This window comes from Rhinatrema bivittatum, chromosome 13 (assembly GCF_901001135.1).
Source record: "Rhinatrema bivittatum chromosome 13, aRhiBiv1.1, whole genome shotgun sequence".
NCBI lineage: Eukaryota > Metazoa > Chordata > Amphibia > Gymnophiona > Rhinatrematidae > Rhinatrema > Rhinatrema bivittatum.
Window position 1 is genome coordinate 45633531 of NC_042627.1, and position 21539 is coordinate 45655069.

At 44.0% G+C, this 21539-nt stretch overlaps 1 protein-coding gene across 6 annotated transcripts in view; it reads right to left on the reverse strand.

Moving 5' to 3' along the window:
• The window catches only part of CGNL1 (cingulin like 1), a 231078-nt gene that overhangs the window by 21035 nt on the left and 188504 nt on the right, over positions 1-21539 (reverse strand). For 5 of the 6 annotated variants that reach the window (XM_029574341.1, XM_029574342.1, XM_029574344.1 and 2 more), the window contains 3 exons: positions 18344-18468; positions 11938-12046; positions 4331-4494 (listed from right to left, as the gene is read on the reverse strand). In XM_029574341.1, coding sequence (XP_029430201.1) covers positions 4331-4494; positions 11938-12046; positions 18344-18468 — 398 coding nt within the window. Of the gene's footprint in view, positions 1-559; positions 2747-4330; positions 4495-11937; positions 12047-18343; positions 18469-21539 lie in introns of those variants that run through there. The other variant, XM_029574346.1, reaches the window with a different exon arrangement.

Here is a 21539-nt window from a genome sequence, read left to right on the forward strand (position 1 = left end):
CCAACTGCTAGCACGAGCATACTATACCCATTCGTTCTGAGTCCATCTGGCTACATGCTAGGAAAATAACTTTTTTGATTATCCTTGTATTTTTGAGTCATTTTGAGCCACTTAAGTACCACATACAGGTTTTCATGTATGTTAGCTTGTACTGTAAATTTACTGTATTAGGCTGACAATCAGTATCAGTATGTGGAATCTCATGGCTCAGAACTTCTGCTACAAACACAGATATATATTTTTTTTTAATTGTTATTGTGCATTTGAGCTACTTTGAGTTACTTAACCACCGAGCACACATTTTTATGCCTGTTTTCTCGCATGTGAACTTGATTGTACTATTTACTACATTATGCCAACAGCCAGTGTCAACCTGAAGTATCTCATGGCTTAGAACCTCTGCTACAGATCAATTTTTTTGATTGTCATTTTGTTTTTGAGCTACTTTGAGCTACTTTATCAATTGCTAAATTGACATTTTCACACCCGTTTTCATGCACGTGAGCTGATAGAATAATATAGTAAATAGTACAGTGACAGCCAATGTCAGCTTATGATATCTCATGGCTTAGATCCTCTGCTACCTATTCAGATCACTTTTTTTTTTTTTTTTTTAAATTGTCATTCAGGTTCATGCAATATCAGCTCACATAAAATGGGTGCTCATGAGAGTGCTTGCTCTCCTAACGCGTGTCCAGCCACCTCTCCTGGGCACGCGATGCATTATTTAAATGAGGGATCATACTAAAAAGGAGGCGCTAGCAAAAACTGTGTGTCCTTAGCACCTCCACGGCATTGAGTGAGAGGAGAGGTAGCTGTCAGAGCAGGCTAGGAAAATGGATACTCAATACAAGTGTCTGTTTCCCCCCACCACTGGTACAATATACCAGCACAAGATACATGGCCTGACCCATCTATCTTGTGCATCTATATTGGGCACCCAGAATTTTTTTTTCAAGACTTTTTTTTTTTTTTTACTTCAATCTGCTTTCTGTGGTTCCTCCTACTTAGTACTGTGATGATACGTGGAGGAATCACAGTAGGAATTTTTCTTTTTCCAGTGAGCCCTTGAGTGCAGCATACCCTTTATGCCAGTCCTGGGCTGGCATAAAATTTGCCACATTGCAATGGGTGCATTGACCGCGCAGGAAATTTTTTGAATTGCATGGATTAGCTAATAGCCTCATCTGTATGGAATTTACATGTGATGAGCGCTATTAGCTACACGCTCGATTGGACACGCTAATCCCCATATCACATCATGGGTTATAGATGAATGTCCAAAACACGCATCCAATTGCATGTTAAGCTGTGCGGTGGCCGCATCGGCCTGATTGTGTTTTTGAGCCTTGAGCCACTTATCAAGTGCTGCGTGCAGGTTTTCATGCATGTGAGCTTGTATTGTACTATTTACTGTACTATTCTGCTATCTAGTGTCAGTCTGTGGCATCTCAAGGCTTAGATTCTCTACCACATATACAGATTACATTTTAATGATTGCCTTTATCCCTTCTCATTGTTCCCTAGAACAGAGGAATTTCTGGGTGTGTCTGTCTTCCAAGAGTCACAGTTGATAAGTTTGCTCTGTTTTCAGAAATTTGGAAAGGTTTATTAGCAACATACAAATGAGCTACAAAAAACAAGTCCACAATTCTTTTTATTTATTTATGGTACTGTAGATGGACAGCTGTTCCTAATGAAGTCCATGTACCAAATTTTTCAGTTCAAAGCTCCTATGCCAGGTAAATACAGCCAGAAATAGAAACAGAAATAGAAACAGAGTACAGATAGAAGTCAAAGTGCCTCATAATATGAATCAGGATGAGCAGAAACAGGTGGTTCTAGTGATATACCAGATATTCGTCTAGGTTAGCTGAATATTTTAGCCCTTCCCTGAAATGCCCCCAAAACTCCCCTTTTATATCTTGCTAAATTATAGCTGGATAAATAGTTATTTGGTATAATTTAGCTGGATAAGTGACAAATTGCCAAATTAGCCATTTAGACAGATCTTTTCAGCTAAATGGCTTTTGAATATTGGCCTCAAGGAGATAGGATTCTCATCTGCGCAATGTCTCTGTCTAGTGGAGCTTGGGCGAGCTATGGAGGTGACATGCTCAAGCTCTGGACAGGGAGGGACTGCTGTGCTGAGAGTTAGTCTCGACTAGTGAGGGACTAGTCATCACCTGGCTATGCTGTCTATGGAGGTTATAAAGTAAGGATAAAATAAATTAAAATGTTATTTTTGCATATTTAATGCCATTAGATTTATGGCAGTGTCTAGCAACTTTATTTGGGAAAAAAATCAAGTATCACCTTACTGCTACATTCTTTGACATATTCAAGTGAGGAACTATGAGATGCAATAAACAACTTATATGATCAGTGTGGCACTTTTCATGGTACTCAGATCTAGACTGACAACTACCATCCTGCGTTCCTCTAAATACATGCCTTGTCTGCTTACTCCCATATGGCTGTGATGCTTTAAATCTGCAAATAATCAACTATTGCTAAACCTCAGACACATCAGAAAGAGAAACAAACTTGTGCATAGCTGAAGACTTCCCCAGTTTGACAGCATATAAAACCACAGTAGCACAGACAAATTATGGTGGTCTCAGCTGTGCGACAGCAGTTCATGGCACTCAGTGGAACTGAGGTTTGTGTGGAGTACTTTTTATTCTTTTCTTTCTTTTGTTGTTTTCAAAATGCAGATGAGATTTCACAGCCAGAGGTCTAGAAGCTAGAGAGAAATGTTTGTTTTAAAAGTCGTATTGCCGGATACTGCACACTGCTCAGTACTAGGTCTAGGCTAGTTTCAAAGCTCCTCCTGTTTCAGACTAAGGGTCGTTGGGTTTTTATTTTTAACTTGGGGTTTTTTGTTTTGGTAAAGGGCCAAAGACATCTCCTCTCCCTTCAGAATCTTCTGCGTGTGCACCCCTAAACCTGGGCAGTAGGCATTAGAGATGTGAATCGTTTCTGGAATCGTGTTCATACTAAAACCACGGGAAATCTTCATATCCGGTGGGACCGCTTTTTTTTTTTTCGGCTGCCAGTAAAGAAAACGGCTGCCAGTAAAGAAAACGGTGCCAATGGTCCTATGCCCTTACCATGTGACAGGGGCCAGCCGGCGCCATCTTTAAAAATGGTGCGGGCCATCCATTGCTCCTACCATGTGACAGGGGCTAAATAGCACTGATAGCCCCTGTCACATGGTAAGAGAAAAGGGCCATCGGCACCATTTTGATTAGTGGCAGCTGATGGCCCAAGACCGGGAGATCACTCCTGGGACCCCACCGGACCACCAGGTACTTTAGAAAAGTTTTTGGTGGGTCGGAAGGGTGGGGGATTCTAAATAATGAGATTTAAAGGGTCGGGGTGGGTTTGGGGGTTGTTGTTGTGTGCCCTTTCTTCCCGTCCCTCCCAAAACGATAAGAGAACCCCATAAAAATTTCATGGGGTTTTCCTATCGCTTTCGGGGACCCCCCGATTCCTGACAGATGAGAAAATATCGTACTATATTTTCATCCATCAGAAAAACGATTCACATCCCTAGTATGCAACGGCTGGGGGGGGGGGGGGGGGAGCTTGTGGATGTACTTCTGCAGTATTCCCCAGCTTGGTAAGCAGGAGCTGGGTCTGGGAATTAAATCAGGGTCTCCTGCCTGGCAGTGGGCAACACTGGGCCATAGCCCTAGGTTTCACAGACTGCTGGTCAAAAATGGGGAAGGGAGCATTCAAAGTAAACAGAAGATTACTGCCAATCTCTCTGGGGAAGATGAGATTTCCTTGTAAACTGGAAACTCTTGTTGGAGGAAACTCATCCACCCCCTAAAAAATAAATAAAATCAGTTTTAATTGATCAAGATTATTTTTGTCCTTTGCCTTTTGTGACTAAATACTGAGAAGAATGTATGAAAATGGTTGCAGATATATAAAATATTTTTGGTTGTTTTATTTTTGCTGTGCTTTACAGAAAATAAAGCAGAGTGGATGGGCCGATAGTAGATGATGGCAGATAAGGACCTATGCAAGGTCACAGAGTCAAGAAGCAATAAACTCAGATTCACAAGATTTCTACCAAATGACAGTCTAATGCTCCAAGCACCGGACTACCAAGGTGAGGTACAGATGGTGAATAAGAGACCCAATTTGTTCTCCTCTCCAATCCATACATAATGTGCACTAATGCTTTACATCTTCCATTCCAAATAAGAAAATGTCACTAGATCCAAACAATAAAAAACGCAAATATCCAGCAATTCAATTAACATATGTTTCCTCTATGGCGCCCCAGCATGCTGAGGGTTTGCCTCAAACTACTCACCTGAGCTCCTTCTTTGCAGCATTAAGATGTCCTTGTAACTGCTCATTTAAGTCACTTTGTTCTTCTAAATCCCGCTGAAGTTTCTTTTTGGCAGTTTCCAGTCTGTCTATTTCTTCTTCAGCTTCCTCAACCTGCCGCTTCATCGATTTCAAACGCAAACTTAACTGAAATGGCAAACAACCGATCAGATGGGATAAAGGTCCGCAGTTCCTACAGCTACAAACTCAGATAAGCAGTCGCATTCTACACCAAAAGAACGGTCTTTCCACAATGGCTGAACGCCAGTAAAACAATCAGACAGAGGAGGCGGCAAGAGAAGATTATGTGTGGGCGAATAAGGAAAACAGCAAATGCTCTAACAGTCTGCCATTCACCAAAGGACAATAGGAAACAAAAGCTGCTCTCTCTTAAGCTGATAGCTCTGCAAAACATGCTTCCACTAGAACTGTACATTTGGATTTCGTGCAACCACTACTTTCCTGGCATTCACTCTGAAACAATGGATGAGGCAGCCCATGTTTTACAGAGTCAAAATGTGCTTTTTCTGGGCGCTGTTCTGCCTGCGACGGAGCCGGCCGTGTAGTCCCGGGCTCTCCCTCCCAGATCGCATATTTTTCATTAAAATTGGCCTGCAACGCCGCGATTTCTCTCGGGCTGAGACTTACTGCCTTCTGAATTCACCACGATGGCGACGAAACGGAAGACTGCTGATTTAAAGCAGTTTTCCTTCTCAAAAGTGCCGGCGGAGCACGCGGATGTCCCTGCCGACGGGCCTGTGCAGGCCGCATCGGAGAGCCCCGAGGAGCATTTTGATGACGCCTGCAGTGCTGCGGACCGCGCAGAACTCGAGGCCCCTGCGCTTGTTACCAAGCTCCGAGACGAAATCAGAGGCTGGTTTGTGGAGTTTAGAGCTGACTTGAAATCTCACAAAAAGGAACTCTTGGCATCCATTTCTGATTTGAGGGAGGACTTCGCGGTGCTGGGGAATCGCGTCGATGAGGTGGAACTCCGCACTGAAAATCATTCTGACGCCATTCATACCCTGCACCAGCAACAAACCCGCATGGATACTGCTATTACTACGTTGGAAGATAAAATGGAAGACTTGGAGAATCGCACCAGGAGGTGCAATATTCGTATCAGAGGGGTGCCGGAGACACCAGCCTATACCAACGCTGCTGAGGTGGCTATAAGGCTTTGTAGATTTTTACTCCTGGGAGGTACCGTACCGGATGGAGATCTTACTGAGCCTACCTTGGACATTAAGCTTGAGAGGGCACACAGGGCACTTGGTGCCAGAGCTGATGGTAAGCCGCGGGATATAGTGCTATGCTTCCACAGTTTCGCACAAAAAACTGCTGTCTTGGATGCTGCAAAGAAGCAGGCTTCCTGGATGTGGGAAGGTCACTCAATCCACATATATCAGGATTTAGCGTCCACTACGCTTAGAAAACGGTTTGAGCTGCGGGAAATCACCGCTTTTCTCCGCAAGGAAAACATCAGGTATAGATGGACCTTTCCTTTTGGGTTACAGTTTTTAATAAAAGGTACCACATACCGTGTCAAGACACAGAGCGAGGCTGTGACAGCGTTGGAAAAAGCGGGCTTTAGCATAAATGTCATCCCTGCTAAACCTCCACCAAAAGCCCAGCGCTTGATGGATCCTCCCCGCTGGCAGAGAGTGGGCAAAGGGGGCAAAAGGCTCCGAAGACAGCAAGAGGACTCGCAAGCTGTCCTCTCGGATCAAGGTTGATTATCTGAGGAGTCTGCACGGATTCACTATTGCCACTTGAACCCTTACCAAGGGTTTTGTTTCACACTTCCATTCGCTATGTGCTTTTATTCTGGTGACTGAAGTGAGAGTTACTTTTCTCTGTTTATGTCATTACAATATAGTTGCAGGTTGTTTATCATTTTCTTGATATTTGTTGCACTGATCTGGGGGGGGGGGGGGGCACTGTGGTTCGCCTGTTTTTGTTTGCAGGGAGATCTCCCCTGATCATGACATCGACCATCCTGTTTGATGGATGGATGGATGGAGGGTGGGGGAGGGGGTGGGGTAGAGAAAGGGGGGATGTTCTCTTCTGTTTCTATATCTATGTCATGTTTTCTCATGGTATTTACTTACTGGATTTGGTGGAATGTAGGTTTCATTGCGGTGATGGCTCTCTCCGCCTATACCCATGGCTGGAGTAATTAAAGTTCTTTCCATTAATGTTAAGGGTCTCAACCACCACCATAAGCGCGCGTTGTTGGAGCGGGAACGCGTCTCTAACGGTGCCTCTATAGGGCTTATTCAAGAAACTCATTTAAGGAAAAAACATGAACGCCTGTTGGCATTTAAACAATTCCCTCATAAGTTCCTGGCAGCCAGCACTAAGGACTTTAAATATGTAGGGGTGGGTATACTCTTATCCAGGGATTTTACATACGAGGTTCTTACCTTTCTGGCCAATCCCCATGGGCGCTATGTCCTACTTAAACTACGCATAGGTGAGGAGGTCTGGACACTGGTCTCTATCTATGCCCCGAACACGGGACAAGGTCCCTTTTTCAAACTGTTAAACAACTTGCTATTACAGCACGCTGCTGGCTTTCTATTGCTGGGAGGGGATTTTAATGTTACCCTTCACCCTCCTCTTGATAATTCTGCTCAAGTGTCCCATGCTTCTAAGAATGCTAGGTCCTCTTTGACCTCCCTGATGTCTGGATGGGATCTACATGATGTCTGGCGTCGGAGGTTTCCAGCTTCCCACTCATACACCTACTACTCTTCTGTTCACTGTTCCTATTCTCGGATTGATTTTTTTCTAGTGGACTCCCAGATGCAGAATAGGGTGGTGGAAGCCGGGATAGATCCAATTACATGGTCTGATCACGCACCTGTCATTATATCCATTAGGGCCCCAACATCTTACTTGGGGAAAAGATTCTGGAGATTGAATGAATCTTTGTTAGCTGATAAGGATTTTTTGAATAGCTTGGAGAATGGCCTGAAGTCTTATTTTCAGCTTAATGCTTCCCAGGATTGCTCTACTCCTGTGGTGTGGGAATGCTCCAAGGCGGTAGCCAGGGGGTTGCTTATTTCACAAGCTACCTACTGTAAAAAGCACAAGGGGGAACAGAGAGCTATTCTCCACGCTGCTATTTCCAGCCTTTCCAGTCAGCATCAGGCTAATCCCTGTCCTAAAGTTTACCAACAGTTAGAAAAAGCTAGGGCGGAGCTGCATACCTTAGATGCGGACACTACGGCTTTAGCCTTGGAGATTACCAAACAACAGTTTTATGAGGAAGGCGATAAGGCGGGTCGTCTTTTGGCTAGACGACTTAAGAAAGTCCTAGCCCAAAATAATATTGCTCAAATTAAAGGAGCTAGCGGGAAGGTTTTTACAACCTCTGATGACATTCGCCAATGCTTCACTGAGTTTTACTCAAATTTATATGGGAGGGATGGTACCATAACGGATGCGGACATTGATAATTATTTGGCACAGATAGTACTGCCCACTCTGACGGCGGACCAACAAACCAGATTGGATGCTCCTATAACTGCTATGGAGGTTCAATATGCTATCAAAATGTTGAAAGCGGGGAAGGCGCCGGGCCTTGACGGCCTTACGGGGCTTACTATAAAAAATTAGTGAACGTCCTTTCAGGACCCTTGACAGAAATGTTTAACTCCCTGAGGGGACCTGTGGGGTTAGCGGCCCATGCTAATGTCGCCGGTTTCACCGTCTTAGCCAAGCCTGGCCGGGATCCCGAGATTTGTGGCTCCTACCATCCTATATCTTTGATAAACCTCGACCTCAAGATTCTAGCGAGAGTGCTGGCTGAACGCCTAAAATCTATTCTGCCGGGCTTGATTCATAGTGATCAGGTTGGCTTTGTCCCCTCCAGGATGGCTAGTGATAATATTCGGAAGGTCATTGATATCATTGATTGGGTGCAGGGCGAGCAAATCCCCGCAGTACTGTTGGCTATTGACGCTGAAAAGGCCTTTGATCTTGTTCATTGGCCTTTTCTCTTCCAGGTTCTACACAAAATGGGGTTCGGTATGTATTTCCAGCATTGGGTGCAGGCCCTGTATGATTCCCCGAAGGCTCGGGTGAAGGTGAATGGGGGGTACAGCTCCTGTTTTGATATCCAGAGAGGAACTAGACAGGGCTGTCCCCTCTCACCTATGCTCTTTGCCATTTTTCTGGAGCCCTTTGCATCTCCTGTAAATTGTCGCTTTTTGCTGATGATGTTCTTTTTACTTTGACCAATCCTTATGATTCTCTAACATCGGTAGTGGGAGAGCTTGAGGCCTTTCATAAGGTGGCAGGGTTTAGCGTTAATCATGACAAGTCTGAACTGTTAAATCTTACCCTGCCCTCACTAGAAGTGGATCGTATTTCTGCAGCCTTTCCTTTCCGCTGGGCAAAACACACTATCAAATATTTAGGGGTACAGATAGGGGCTAAATTATCGCAGCTTTTTGAATATAACTATACCCCCTTATGGCGAAAAATTGATCGTGATTTGCAGAGCTGGGGGCGGGAATTTTTCTCATGGATGGGTCGCATAGCGATTTTGAAAATGAATGTCCTCCCTCGATTATTATATCTGTTTTCCACCTTGCCCATATTAGTCCCAAAAGCAATACTTAAGATATGGCAAAGGAAATTTTTTGATTACATTTGGAGACGGAGGCCACCCAGGATTTCGAGGGCTGTTCTTTTTCTTCCCCGTCAGCGTGGGGGAAGGGGAGTCCCGAACCTATCATGGTATCACGGTGCTGTGCACATGCGGGCGATTCTTGATGCCTACCGCACAGGTGACTTAAAGCAATGGGTGCGTTTAGAGCAGACCATGATTGGAGTAATGCCATTACAAGCTTTATTCTGGCAACCCAAAAATACCTGGCGGTCTCTTGATTTTATGCCTATGGCTCTACGGGCCACTCTCGCCAACTGGGGTCAATGGAAGGTTGCCATGGTGGGCTCCTTCTCCTATCATCAATCCTCCCACCTTTTTCATAATACTAGCTTTCCAACCGGTCTCTCCACCCGCTTATTCCACAAATGGACAACTCAGGGTGTAATCACTGTTTGTCATTTTTGGAAAGAGGGTAAGTTAATGTCCTCTCAGGACCTTCAAGCTAGATTTGGAGGGGATCTCTGTGACTTTTTGGGGCTGGCTCAGGTTAGACATTTCTTGCACAATCTATCCCTTACTCAGGCGGTTCGCCCCACTAACTCTTTGTTTGAGACCTATTGCACACACGCTGATAAGGTTACGGGGGTTATTTCCAAACTGTATACTCTTTTGAATGCGCAATCTCCCTACCCCTTTTCTCATATTCGGGCGTGGGCGAGAGATCTTGGGGATGTATTAACTGAAGACAATTGGGATATTGTGTTTCAACAAACTGCTAAAAGTTCCATTTCTGCTGCAATACAGGAGCATTGCTATAAGTTATTGTATAGTGGCACTTGACACCAGTTCGAATGCATGCTATGTATTCTCATGTTTCTGATCAATGTTGGAGGAATTGCGGGCAGGCAGGTACTTATCTTCACATTTGGTGGACTTGCCCTTTGGTAATTCCTTTTTGGGACACTGTTCACCAGTGGATAAGGTCTGTTTCTGGAATGGACGTTCCTCTGCATCCGCCCAATGTGCTCCTTCTTCTTCTTATTGAGGAGCTGCCTAAGCCTCTGCAGTCCTTCATATCACAAGTTTTTATTGCAGCCCGTTGTGAACTTGCCAAGGCCTGGAAGTCGCCTCACTTACCATCTCTGCCTGCTGTACTTCATAGACTTTATTCTTGCTACCGGTTGGCTCATCTTACTGCTATCCGCCGTGACCGGATGGCTGCACACCAGAGTTTATGGGCTCCCTTTATACAGTGGCTCAACACGCAATCTAAGCCAGGGGGGATCTGAGACTTTTTTTTTTTTTCTTTCCATTTATATTATCCCTCATCCCCTTTTGTGAGTCTTATTGCTCGATACTGACTTGATTCTAATTTGGACAGGTAAATCATTCACATGAGACTTTTTTGTTTTTCAAGTGCTTTATTATTAACCTTAAATCTCGCATTTAGATTTTGAGCTTTATACCATCAATGTACTGTTTTGAACATCTTACCTACTTTCCACATTATTCTTCCCATATTATTCTTCCCATGATGTTTTAGTTCTATGATGTATATGATTGACGAAGAGACGGGAGGGGGAGGGGGGATAACGTGGGGTTTATTTTATAATAATCCAATTGACATATTTGTTTCGCTTGTATCCTGCTGTATTGTTCATTATGTCAATAAAACTTTATATTTAAAAAAAAAAATGTGCTTTTTCTGCTTCCCAGAAAACAGGCAAAATATCATGGTTGGGTTTTATTCTTCTCCTTTTGTTAAATTTTGCTAAACACTATTTTAAATGAGTGATTAAGAATGACCTGCATGCTTTACACCTGGAGAGCTGCATAAGGGAGGCTCCCTGTATCTGTCAGTGAGAATCTGGACAGAACTGTCCCGTCTATGCTGTCTTGTAAAAAGCAAATTTCTTTTATTGAGATACTGGCTGCCAACAGCGCACCCTTCAAGTTGGAAAACAGATGCAATCTTTATATTCCTCTGGAATCCATTGCCAAAGTGAGTATGACAAAGCAAATCCCTTCCAGAATATATCAAAACTCTAACCACCTGGATGACCAGCCTCCAGCATTTGACCTACTGTCGGTAACAGTCACAGTTGGCCCTGGACTGAAGCACTGTGTGTCAGCTTCCTGTTTACATCTTCCAGCATGGGAGAGAAACTGGAAGCTGTTACCAATGCTTTGCGTCAGGGGTGGCTCCAGCTGCAACCCAGAGCAAGCCAAGCTCCATGCTGCTTTTAACCGGCATGCATCCGATTTTTACAAGGCAGATTGCAAAAATTACTATGCAGCACCTGGTTGCAGGATACTTCTCCACAAAAAAGGGTGCATGATAACAGCTGAAGTGACCTTTTTAACTATTTCAGTGACAGAAATAGGTCTTTAAAGCAATTCAAAGCTTGTATACATTAAAATGCATGAGGGAAGGTTCTCATTATATAGTACTTAAGATTCAAGGGGAACAAAAACTTAATTAAAAAGTCCTTTTCTTCCGTAATCAGAAGTTTCCATGTAGCGTTTATATTTTATCCCCAGCCTCCACATTCAGGAGTTTCCTGTCAGAGCCCTCCCATGCACCTAGAAAATGCCATGCTGCCCACAGCTTGCTATGCCTGAAGTGTTGCTGTAAAACAGTCCAGCTGAAAAATGCTGGAAATACATGGTCATGTAAAAGGAATGTAGCCATTAGAGGAGGGTTTCTGTTCCTGTTTCTTTTTGAGGGGGGGGGAGGGGGTGATTTAATCTTTGGCTATAATCTACAACCCATTAATTGTAAATGGAGAGCTTTAGAAGAAATTCTTTTGCGTCGCTTCTACCTAAAGTCACCAATTCCACACAGAGCAGACAAGCCACAAAACTAAACAAACAGAAACAAAATATCAATTTTCATCTTAACATCGAAAGAAATGCAAATAATGCTGCTGCTGTAAGCAATTTCTAACAAGAGGAGGGCTCTGCTCTACCTGATCCTTCTGGTCCGTTAAGCTGAGATGCTCATCATCCACTTGCATCATTAACTCCTTCACCTTCCTCTCAAGCCTGCGATTGGTTAGCTGGAGATTAGTCCGATCCCTGGTAAAAAAAAAAAAAAAAAGCGCATCATTAGGAAAAAAAAACTGCATCTGGAGCTGTTCCAAGCCTTTTACAGTTTGCAATGCTCATTTTACTGCAAGTGAAATGCAAATCCGATGTTTCTCCCTGTTCCATTCCCTGCAATAAACTGACTATCTGAAGTGTAAAAAGTACTGAGATAAACAGTATATATAATGACTTTCCCCCATGGCAGATAGAATTTATCCTTCTCCATTTCTTACTTTCAGAAGTCAGTGAATTCACTCTGGGTCGCATCTAAACGTATGAATTCACTTGGCAGCTAAATGTACCTGCTTCAAAAGTGGGTGTGTCGGGGGGGCGCTGGTGAGCGGCGCTGGATGATGGCTGCCTGAGACGTTAGCTCCGCTCCCAAAATAATATCGAGGCAGTTAACTCGCAGCAAATTATTCTGACAGGCACCCGTTGACAAAAATAGTGTGGGGGAAGGCTTCGAGATGGCCGCCCGCAAGCGCTTGACTGACTTAAAGCAGTTTTCGTTTACTAAAGCTGCGGCGGAAATTATGCAGGATGAAGAACAGGCCGCGAGCAGCCATGAGGGAAATGGCGCGGACGCCACGGAGAGTGGTAAGGAGACTGAGGAGTCGGTACGCGCAGCGACTCACCCTGATTTCCCTACTCGTGCGGAGATGAGAGCCTGATTTGTCGAATCTCGGGCCGACCTCAAGGCACACAAAGCGGAGCTGCTCGCCTCTATTGCCGACATGAGGGAGGATCTCCATGCTATGGGAAACCGCGTGGATGATCTGGACTTGCGGGCTGACACTCACAGCGAAGCTCTAGAGCTGCTAACGGGCCAAAACAAGGAAATGTCCGCTGAATTGGAGCGGGTGAATGATAAACTCGAGGACTTGGAAAACCGCTCTAGAAGAGCGAATCTTCGCTTGCGTGGGGTACCCGAAACTGAACCTTACTCAGACTGTATGCAAACGGCGGCGGCCATTTGCAAATTTATTTTGGCTAAGGGTCCCTCCGCCTCTGATGCGGAGTGCAAGGATATCGATCTGGAGAGAGCTCATCGAGCGCTGGGCCCCCGCAAGGACAGCCAGCCGCGGGACATAATAATTAAATTCCATCATTTTCGGGTCAAGGAGGAAATCCTTAAAAGCGCCAGAACACAGCAGCAATGGTCCTGGGAGAACCACAAAATCGCTATATATAATGATCTTGCTCCTTCTACTCTGCAGAAACGGTATTTGATGCGGGAAGTAGCTGCAGCTCTACGCAATGAGGATATCCGCTATCGCTGGGGCTTCCCTTTTGCCCTTATTTTTCAGCGAAAGGGCATCACTTATCGAGTACGCACTATAGAGGAAGCTATCGAGAGCTTTACCAAGGCAGGCCTGGAGGCCCCGTTTACTTCTGCCACCCCACCAAGGCGAGGTCCACCAGTGGATCCTACGCCGAGATGGAAGAGACTGAGGCCGGGCCGCGGCCGACTGTGACGCCAACAATCCTGGAAGGGGGAGCACCAGGCCGAGAAGGGTTGAAGGCGTGCTTCGCTACTTAAATGTGAATCAGTTGGCAGAGTGGAAATGTTATGCCATTGTTGGTTTTCTCTATTCTCCCTTTGCTGTGCAGTTGTGTGTTAATCTGAAGTGTATTGCTGCATTTGTTCTCATTATCTATACAGTTTGTAACTATAGTTGACTCTATGCCTCACGATGCTAACAAGGCTAACCAGGGGGGGCGGTGGTCAGGGAGGCTACCAGTGTTGCTCTTTAAGCATCCCCCACTATGATTCGCAAGGATCAAGCGAATCACTATTACATGGGTATTGGGTATGGGTACCAGGGTATATGGCTCACTAGTCGTGGATTGGCATTTTGTTTCCTGCACATTCAAATATCTTATACAGGACGACAAGTCTACTCTAGCTTCCAGAATTACTATGCAGGCGGGAAAGCTGGAGGGTTTCTTTATGGAGAATTCCCTTTCTAAGCTGGGGGGTTAATTCATCAGTTCAGTCCACTTGTCAGCGTGTTTGATAGCTGTGATAACAATGGACCTGTATTCACTGATTGCTTTCATATGTTGGTTGATTGTATGTCACTGATGGAAACTAATAAAAACGTAAATTTCAAAAAAAAAAGTGGGTGTGTCAGGAGGCATTTCCAGCAGCCTCAGTGCAGATACACAGGGTGCTGGCCAGCACCATTTTGAATTTGGCATGGCCAGGGCAGAAGGGACAGAACTCTCTCTTCTGCTGCCTGCCATTCCAAAATGACCCTACTAAGGGCAATTGGGATCTTGGGGTAAAAGGGGGAGGGGCATTAGAGAAAGCAGGGAAGGGGGTTGCAGGGCTGATTGACGGATACACTAGGGAGCAATCTCAGAGCAGGTGTCACTGCCATGCTGGCTGATTTGAAAGTACCCCCTCCTTAGGCAGGGGCCATGAGCAGGCAGTATTGTTACAGCAGGGGAGTGTGTGCATTTCCCACATTGAGGCCATTGGGGAGAGAGTATTTTTTATTTATTTATTTATTTATTATTATTTTTTTTTAAAGGATCCAGTCTAACTGAAGGGTTTAGGCAGATAGATGCTTAGGGATACATTTTCAGTAAACTGCTCAGCAGTCAACCAGCTAAGCTAATTTAGGATAATTTGCAGCCACAAGCTAGTGAGCCACACTGTGGCTGAAAATTAGGCTAAAGAGCACTAGCTTAAAAGACTGGGTATCTTAGCCACTCAATGATCCTTTGAGAATGTATTCCTAAACCTTTATCTAATTAACATTTTTGTATTACGTGTACGTCATTTACACGAGTGACTTCAAATGAAGCCACTTCAGACTGCTATGGTTGAACTAGAAAAGTTAGCTTCCTTGCTGACATTACAGCTTTTTCTGATTGGCCAACAATTTCCCATGGGAAAGAAATGAGCAAAAAGATAAAACAGATAAGTCCTTATTTTCCAAAATTAGAACCACATTATTTTCAATATACCTAATACTTAAGCAAAGTATCATGGGTTCCATGTTTGTCCATTTGCATATGCAGGATAACTCAACGTTTATTGTTTTGTGGCCCACTTTCAAGTTTGCTCAATCCTCGTAGCACACCAAACTGAATTTTGCAGGATTCTCACTCTCCCCCCTTCTACCAGCAGCAGAAGTGCACTGTTTATGTCTGCGTGCCTCGTTCTGCCGATTTTGATCTGATTTCTGAATGTGTGGAACCAGCCAGTCCTGCGAGATTACAGGGCCCCGCACGTTCAAACAGACTGAAGCTGGCAGAGGCAGCCCACATTGATAAATGCTGCTCTCCTCCTGCCAGTGGGAAGGAGGATACAGTTTCTAGATGTCTGATAGGTGAATCTTGGACACCTGTTCTCTGTTTTGCTAAAAGTGAGTGAGCAGTTCATTTTGGTAGGTGTACTGTCCAAAGGCAAAATTGTAGTAGTCTTCTCTCAAAATATACTTTTAAAGTGCATTGATTTGTTATCACAAAATATTTTTGGCCCAGTACAACAGCCGACATGCTGGTGAGTATATTCTGCATAAAATCCAAATATACCCAACATATAAATTCCATGTGGGAGACAAATTCAGGTCAGGGAACTGGAACCAATACCCAGGGTATTATATACTGATAGATTAATATTCTCTCTCAGGCAATAGGTTTCCAACCTTTGGTGTCCCCGGCTTGTTTTTCTAGCTCAGTGTCTGTTTTTCTCATTCACTGGTCTTCTGTTCCTTATTATGGCTTTCCTTTTCTCTCTGGTATCCTCTTTCCTTCAGGGTGAAAATTTTAATATCTCCTGGGCCCAATATTCAGTGCCACTTAGCCAAATAAGTCTAAGTGGTACTGTTTTAATATTCCGCCAAGATCAGCCGCCACCACATAGCTGGATAACTATTTATGCGGCTAAGTGGTGTTCAGGAGAGAAGCATTCCAGGGAGGAGCTACTTATCCAGCTAAGTTGGCCAGGTAAATGGAGATATTTGAATTTATCCAGCTAAGTTGGCCGGATAAGTGAAAATATTCAGATTTATCCTATTAAATTGGCCGGATAAGTCAGACTTGCTATCAAGCAGGTCTAAAGTTAACTGGATAAACTTGTCCAGCTAACTCTTAGTTATCCAGGTATAGTCAGCGGTGTGGCCATGCTGCTGAATATCCCGGATAAGTTTGCCAGATATTTTTATCCAGCTTATTCAGCCGGATAGCAGCTGAATATCAACTTCATGATTCCTTCAGTCATTCTGGTCTTTCCTTAATGTTCTCCTTTCTCTGTTTCTCCTCTTCATTCTCCTACTCTCTCTCCTCCATTCCTTATTCCCTTTCTGCTTCATTACCTTCCGGGATCACCACACCCACAAATACAAGGTCTTCTCTCTCTCACTCCCCACCCCGTTACAGGTCCTTTCTCACTCTCTGTCTGTCCAATATCTGGTGCTCTCTCCCACTTTCCTCATCCCTGGTCCCCTCCCCCTCTTCTCTTTCTCCTCCCCTCTGTCCCCCATCCCCATCTCTCTCCCCCTATTCTGTCCCCCTTGCTCTCCCTATTCCTAAGTCATTTTTCCATCTTCTTAGTACCTGGCCCTCTCTCTTGTTCTCCATCCAGGGTCCTCTTTCCCTATCCATCACTCTGCCCCTTATTCGGCATCTTTTCTCCCTTCTCCCTGGTCCTCTCTCTCTTCCTTCTCTTGTGCCCTCCTGGTTTTTCCACCTTCCCTCACATACCCAATCCTCTCACTCTCTCTCTCTTGCCCTCCCCTGTCCACTTATCCTCTCTCACTGATATAGCTCAGCTTATCCTCCCAATCCTTTCCCTGGCCACAGCCGGCAGAAGCAACAGTGCATCCTGTGCCACCTTCCCCAAGCCTTCACACCCCTCCTGACCACAAATCTTTCTTGCCTCACAGGAGATCCAGGCGACTCCCTCCTCTGCTGTCAGCTGAGTCTCAAGTCCCTGTAGCACAGACATCTAAGGTCTGGGGCAGTGACTCCCCGAGCAAACCGAGCACAGCAGGGAAGAGTCCTGTGCTTCAGGCACCGGGTGGGGGCGGGGAGGGCCTGGAGCAGCGAGCAGCAGCTCTTCTCTGCCATTCACTGTTGCTGCTGTGCCAGCTCCTGCCTTTTCTTCTCCTCCTCAGTGCTGTCCAGTTGCCAAGGTGCCAGGAGGGAGGGGTTGCAGCAGCAAGTAAGAGATTTGGGGCACTGCTCAATAGTCAAGAGTACGAGATCAGGGAGGAGGATCATCCTGGGGCTGCCAGTTCTGCGGCACAGGAAGAACTTTCCTAAGGAATACTGATTGAGAACCTCTGCTCTGGGGGTGGGGGTGGATGCAGGGCCCAAGGTGAATCTGATTCCCACCCAAAATTGTTGGCAGGCTGGGCCCCCACCCCAGAGGTTAGGGAGCAGGAGGCCAGTGCCTTAGATAGTGCTCCTTTAAAGGGGCATGGATGTTTCAGCAGTGCCCATGGCGTTTTGTTGGGTGTGGTACCTCTTTAAGAGACAGTAGACTCAGGAAGGCAAGGCTCCGTCTGCCCCCCAAAGTTTATTTCTAGCAGGCATAAGGAGCAGAAGCAGCGAGAAAACCGTGGGACAAACAGTGGCCATGAGCTTGGAAATGTCAGCCAGATCATGGCACCACAAATATCAGCCCGCAGGAGGAGAGGCAAAAGAAGCTGTAGCATTAGGCCATTAAGCTGGCCAGCAAAGCATGAATTCGAAGCAAAGCATGGCGCACAGCTCCTGCCATGATCGGCCCTGCCTCACCAGCTCTCCTGAAGTGATGTCGGAGGCATTGCCCTAAGTGTGGCCCTGTGTATATGTAGAATTAAGGATCAATAAACAAGAGGTAGGTGAAACCTTTTTATTGGACTAACTCAAAACATGTGTCTAGCAGTTAAGAATAATGCTCCCTCCAAGAGAACAGTAATTAGTGAAGGGAGCAGAGCTCTTGAAAGAGAGCCACAGATGTGCTGAGTTAGTGTAATCAAAAGGTGTCACATGCAACTTCTATGTTGACCTTCATTTCTATAATAACCTACTAAAGACTCGGCTAATTAAAAAAAATGTCAGTTAGCATGGAGTGCAACTTTAAAATAATTTAACAAATGGTATCCAGTTTGCCCAAACAGGATACCTTCCTGTTCATCAGTCCCAGAAATTCAGTGTATTGCAAACAAAGGTCTTAATACAAAACATCTGGGGATATTATGACAAGTGCTGTATTCTAATATATTGGAATCACTGTCACCTGTTTGAAAGCTTAAGATGAGATGAGATAAATTACACAGCATCTCTTACCTTTCTTCACTCTCCAACTTTTCTTCCAGCTCAGTTATCCTTACTTCCATTTGTGCAACAAGTCCATCTTTATTAGACCTATATGAGTTTTCAAAATGAGCAATTCTACTCTTCATATCCTTGTGCTGGGAACAGACAGACATAGATTATATCATACAGGCGTGAAGGGATTTAACTTTCAGTTGCTCCAGGCACTTCCTCCCCCATCCCTTCCGTTGCTGCCCCCATCTCTCTGTATACCTCCACCATCCACCCACCAGCCCCTTTGACCTCATGGCTTTTGGCAGCTGCAGCAATAGCTTCAGGTGATGGCTCTGGCAGTGGCAGCAGGTTGCTGCTTCCAAATTTTGTTGCAGAGGGCACTGGCCTAATATGCCTGTGTGGAAAACCAGGCCTGCATACAGGTTTATAAACTGGCACAGCTGATCTCATGTTATTTTAAATAGAAAAATGGAAAGTTCACTTTTAAAATCATATAGATTTACTATCTACTACAAGCATAGACCAAATTATAACATATAGGAGGAGAATTCAAAAGATTTACCAGTAACTGGTTAAACCATATTTTTGAAAATTCCCTTTCTGATCACCTAAATCTAACCACCTAAATGGATAAGATGCATACATTTAAATGGTAAAAAATGGGGCATGGGAAATAAATTAGCCTGTTACTATGGATTTGTGGCACTAACCAGCTAACTTACAAGCCTAACACGTGGCAAACTGAAGGTATAATTCTAACCAAACACTGACCGGCTAGACTTAGCAAACTTCAGCCTCACAATTAGTCAGTTAGGTTCAGCTGAATATTAACCCGTTATCTTTGCTACTCAGCAGCTCTGTCAAACCTGTCCCCATAGTAATACAGTAGATGATAGAAGTTAAAAGACCAATTTTCCCATCTATGTATTCTGGCTCACACTGCTAAAGATATACCCCAGCTGCCAGCTACAGAAGCCTGACCACTTGTAGGCTATCATGCCTATTCCAAGTCAGTTTGTTGTTTTTCTCACTGATTTTCACCATTCTGTGTTAAGGAGAATACAAGTTCACATCTGTAATCCAACTTCCAGTACCCCCTCATCATTCCTCGTTTCACCACCAACTACTGCAATAATCCAGACACCTGCCATAAATTGTGAGGTTCTTGCCCTAACACAGAGCTTTCCAAACTTTTCATGTTAGTGACACACTTTTTACACAAACATAATTTCAGGACATAGTAATTCAGTCTACTAGCAAACCAGAGGTTAAAGGTTAAATGAACGAAATGTATTTCAACAATTTATGATGTTTCCTTAAATATATACATAATAAAATGTTTCACGACACAACCTATCTTGTGAAAACCTTTCATTTATATTAAATATATATAATATTCCAAGATTAATGTTATTGTTATAATTTATGAGTAACAATAATAAAACAAAGTTATTGTGTTATTCAATTTACCTCTTTAATGAGATATATGAGCTTGATGGGATGAACACAGCTTTTGAATATTTGGTGTTAATAAAAAAGTCCAAAGGGTATTCTGCGTAATTTTAAAAAGCTGGCCAGTTTCACACTATAAAATTATTTGATAGCCTCATTCAACTAATTCTATGTGGCTATGAGAGTGAAGACTTGGAGAAGAAAAGGCCATCGCAGAAAGATTAAATGATTTCTTTGCTTCGGTGTTTACTGAAGAGGATGTTGGGGAGGTACATGTAATGGAGAAGGTTTTCATGGGTAATGATTCAGATGGACTGAATCAAATCACGGTGAACCTAGAAGATGTGGTAGGCCTGATGACAAACTGAAGAGTAGTAAATCACCTGGACCGGATGGTATACACCCCCGAGTTCTGAAGGAACTAAAAAATGAAATTTCAGACCTATTAGTAAAAATTTGTAACCTATCATTAAAATCATCCATTGCACCTGAAGACTGGAGGATAGCAAATGTAACCCCAATATTTAAAAAGGGCTCCAGGGGCGATCGGGGAAACTACAGACCGGTTGGCCTGACTTCAGTGCCAGGAAAAAGAGTGGAAAGTGTTCTAAACATCAAAATCACAGAATATATAGAAAGACATGGTTTAATGGAACAAAGTCAGCATGGCTTTACCCAGGACAAGTCTTGCCTTACAAATCTGCTTCACTTTTTTGAAGGAGTTAATAAACATGTGGATAAAGGTGAACCGGTAGATGTAGTATACTTGGATTTTCAGAAGGCATTTGACAAAGTTCCTCATGAGAGGCTTCTAGGAAAAGTAAAAAGTCATGGGATAGGTGGCGATGTCCTTTCGTGGATTGCAAACTGGCTAAAAGACAGGAAACAGAGAGTAGGATTAAATGGACAATTTTCTCAGTGGAAGGGAGTGGACAGTGGAGTGCCTCAGGGATCTGTATTGGGACCCTTACTTTTCAATATATTTATAAATGATCTGGAAAGAAATATGATGAGTGAGATAATCAAATTTGCAGATGACACAAAATTGTTCAGAGTAGTTAAATCACAAGCAGATTGTGATAAATTGCAGGAAGACCTTGCGAGACTGGAAAATTGGGCATCCAAATGGCAGATGAAATTTAATGTGAATAAGTGCAAGGTGATGCATATAGGGAAAAATAACCCATGCTATAATTACACAATGTTGGGTTCCATATTAGGTGCTACAACCCAAGAAAGAGATCTAGGCGTCATAGTGGATAACACATTGAAATAGTCGGTTCAGTGTGCTGCGGCAGTCAAAAAAGCAAACAGAATGTTGGGAATTATTAGAAAGGGAATGGTGAATAAAACGGAAAATGTCATAATGCCTCTGTATCGCTCCATGGTGAGACCGCAGCTTGAATACTGTGTACAATTCTGGTCGCCACATCTCAAAAAAGATATAATTGCGATGGAGAAGGTACAGAGAAGGGCTACCAAAATGATAAGGGGAATGGAACAGCTCCCCTATGAGGAAAGACTAAAGAGGTTAGGACTTTTCAGCTTGGAGAAGAGTCGGCTGAGGGGGGATATGATAGAGATGTTTAAAATTATGAGAGGTCTAGAACGGGTAGATGTGAATCGGTTATTTACTCTTTCGAATAGTAGAAAGACTAGGGGGCACTCCATGAAGTTAGCATGGGGCACATTTAAAACTAATTGGAGAAAGTTCTTTTTTACTCAAAGCACAATTAAACTCTGGAATTTGTTGCCAGAGGAT